Source organism: Olea europaea, unplaced genomic scaffold, assembly GCF_002742605.1.
Source record: "Olea europaea var. sylvestris unplaced genomic scaffold, O_europaea_v1 scaffold2164, whole genome shotgun sequence".
NCBI classification, from domain to species: Eukaryota; Viridiplantae; Streptophyta; class Magnoliopsida; order Lamiales; family Oleaceae; genus Olea; species Olea europaea.
The window spans coordinates 55,683-58,625 of NW_019239631.1; the positions used below are offsets into that span (position 1 = coordinate 55,683).

Consider the following 2,943-nt stretch of genomic DNA (forward strand, 5'->3'; position numbering starts at 1 on the left):
AATTGGGATTTAATCCTTCCTGTCGCTCAAATCGCGTATAATAGCTCCGTAAATCGTTCATTAGGTATGAGTCCATTTGAAGCCGTTCACGGATACAAGCCTAGGAAACCATTAGATCTCATCCCTGTGTCCCCACAGGCTAGAGTGTCAGTATCAGCCGAAGCATTTGCACAGCACCTTCGTGATTTGCACATTGAGATCAATAAACAACTTGAAGCTAGTAATGCAAATTATAAACTACAAGCTGATTTACATAAACGACATATTGAGTTTAATGTTGGGGATTACGTTATGGTTCGCATTAGGCCAGAGCGGCGTCTACATGGACCCGCCTCCAAATTGCAAGCTCGTAGTGCTGGTCCTTTTAAAATTTTAAAGCAAATTGGTCCAAATGCATATATTGTCGACATTCCATCCCACATTGGTTACCACCATACTTTCAATGTTGAAGACCTTGTAGCTTATAAAGGCCATTTCATTCCCTCAGATGATCCCCTGTTACCTCCTTTTGTGGACCTTGATCCTAATTCTTTGGCCCCCTCCAACCCACTACCACCTCTCACAGCACACACAGATAAAATTGATGCTATTTAGATGAAGAAACTGTGTTCACTAATGATGGAGAGGTTCAGCGCTTCCTTGTTCGTTGGGTTGATCGACCAGATTCTGATTGTGCATGGATCTCCAGGGAGACACTACAGCATTTGGATCCAAATTTGCTAGAGCTTTATCGGAGTCAGCAGGATCTTCCTTGGCCCAGATCGCCTCCCGTCCACCCGAGGGGAGTTGATGAGGACACCAGATTCAGACCGCCACTGACGCATTTCTACAGACGCCGGAAGAAACTTGCCCAACCACTCAGCTTATGGTTGGGAGATTGACGAGAGTCTACGGTGATATATCCACTCGACAGGGTCGAGTTTTCTCTCACCCCGGGAGAGTTGATGAGGACATCATTATAGTTTGACTTTTATTATTGTTTCAGTATTTTAGTTGGACTTTTATTATTGTTTCAGTTGGACTTTTATTTAAGTTTACGTATTTTAGTTAGGACTTAAATAATGGGCTTGGCCCTATATTTCTAGGTTTTTATTATTTAAACCTATCTTGGTTTGTAATTTTGGGATGATGAATTGATTGAGAATTATAAAGTTGGCTTGTGGCCGTTTTCTCTCCTCTTCCCCGCCTCTGTCCTTCTTCCTCTCTTCCCCTCCCCATCTCTTCTTATTATAACTATTGAATCATTCATTCTGCATCAGTTGGCCTTGTAGTAGAACTTGGTTTTGGGCTAGCTGTGGACGTTGAAACTGAGATTGTGTAGGAAATTGTGAGAGTACTGAATACTGGTTTAGATGGGCAGAAGAGACTTGATTTTCCTGTGCACGGGACAAATTCAGATGCATCTTGTTCTGTGGAAGTGGGGGAAGTCCAGGGAGAGCTTGAGTAATAGCATGTTGACCACTCTGTAGTGAAAACAGTGCTCGCTGTGGAGAAAATTGCAGAATATTTGGCATCCGCAACTGCACAGTTCAAAGATCATTCAAATCTACTAGTTAGCAATGTCATAACCCGGAAAAATGAATATTTGCAATGAAGAAAAAAAAGAACAAACCATTTGTGGGGGCACCATTCCCTAGCATTATCTGGGCCTGCATTCAAAGTCAAGCACAAATGTGTAAATATGAATGTTGACATCAGCTCCAGATGGTATAAGACTAATTATAATACAACAGTACACTAATACAAACTTAATAATAGCAGCCTGGAACCTCACAAAAGATTGAAAAGTTACCAAATACAAAGGGATTGATAAGAACCTGGAGAAGGGCTTTAGACAAGTTTGGGCTGGCAAGTAACAGCTGTCGTGCTTGCTCCTTATTTTGTGTAGCCATTTCCTGCCATCATCATGATAATAAAACCCATTTATATTTCTAAATATCCATCAACGAGGAATTAATCTCCGTAGAAAGCACTTAGCAATATGGTAGAGTTACTGTTGCACTGCCTATTCCTCTTGCTTGCACCACCGCACTCAAGTTGTGTTATTTTCCATTAGCATTTTAAGTTGCAGCAGTCTGAGTTATAGTTTTCAGCTTCCTATACATGTCAGAACTTATTTATGCAAGACAGCGTTAGTTTGTCTTGAGAGAAATTAGGGAATTTTTTTTTAACTCTCCAGATGCCTTTCAATTTTTTTTATTTTTTATTTTTTGTAAATTCTACTGCATCAGCAATAAAGTTTATTAATTTACCTTACAATGCATATTGACACACTCCAAATAAATCATCCACCAATGCAATCTGAAACTTATTCAGAAACCAACCCTCATCTCGGATATAATTTCAGTCAACTGACTCCTTGACATTTTCGCCAAATGAAGAGTTAAAGGATCAGTGCCCAACACTGGCTGACTTTGCAAATCAATCTGGTTTGATGTGCTAGTAGTCTGAGCAGCTCCAAGAGCTCCTGCCATGACAGTTGCAGCAGCAGCTGCTACTGAGTCACCTAATGGCTGATGAAAACTAAGATCAACGAGGACTGCTGGGCCCCCAAATTGTTTTTGTGGATCTGTATTTCATTGGTGGCAATTATAAGTTGAAAATTAGCAGAAAATTAAATTTAAGAACTTAGGACTACATTTGATTCCACCTATTTTAATATCAATGCGAAACTAAGGAAAAGAAAATGGAACTTACCAACATTTGTGACCATTCCAGGACCACCCCGACCCTGCACGACAACACAATCATCAAGAAGTTTGAGATTAATGGTACTGCTTTAAAAGTAATATAAGAATAAGTAGTTATAAGGTGATAGTCATAGATCACATAAACGACAATTATAAGATGAAGTAGAGATTCTGACACATTCTATTATTCTCTTTTCTTTCATTCTCTCTCTCTCTCTCTCTCTCTCTCTCTCTCTCTCTCACACACACACAC

The 2,943-nt window shown here is 40.0% G+C and overlaps 1 protein-coding gene across 1 annotated transcript in view; it reads right to left on the reverse strand.

Annotated features, from left to right (window-relative positions):
* The window catches only part of LOC111380552 (cleavage stimulating factor 64-like), a 23,052-nt gene that overhangs the window by 9,127 nt on the left and 10,982 nt on the right, over positions 1 to 2,943 (reverse strand). The window contains exons 4-8 of the mRNA XM_023004142.1: positions 2,698 to 2,731; positions 2,325 to 2,569; positions 1,818 to 1,895; positions 1,613 to 1,649; positions 1,263 to 1,520 (exon numbers count right to left, since the gene is read on the reverse strand). Of these exons, the coding sequence (XP_022859910.1) occupies positions 1,263 to 1,520; positions 1,613 to 1,649; positions 1,818 to 1,895; positions 2,325 to 2,569; positions 2,698 to 2,731 (652 nt within the window). The remainder of the gene's footprint in view (positions 1 to 1,262; positions 1,521 to 1,612; positions 1,650 to 1,817; positions 1,896 to 2,324; positions 2,570 to 2,697; positions 2,732 to 2,943) is intronic.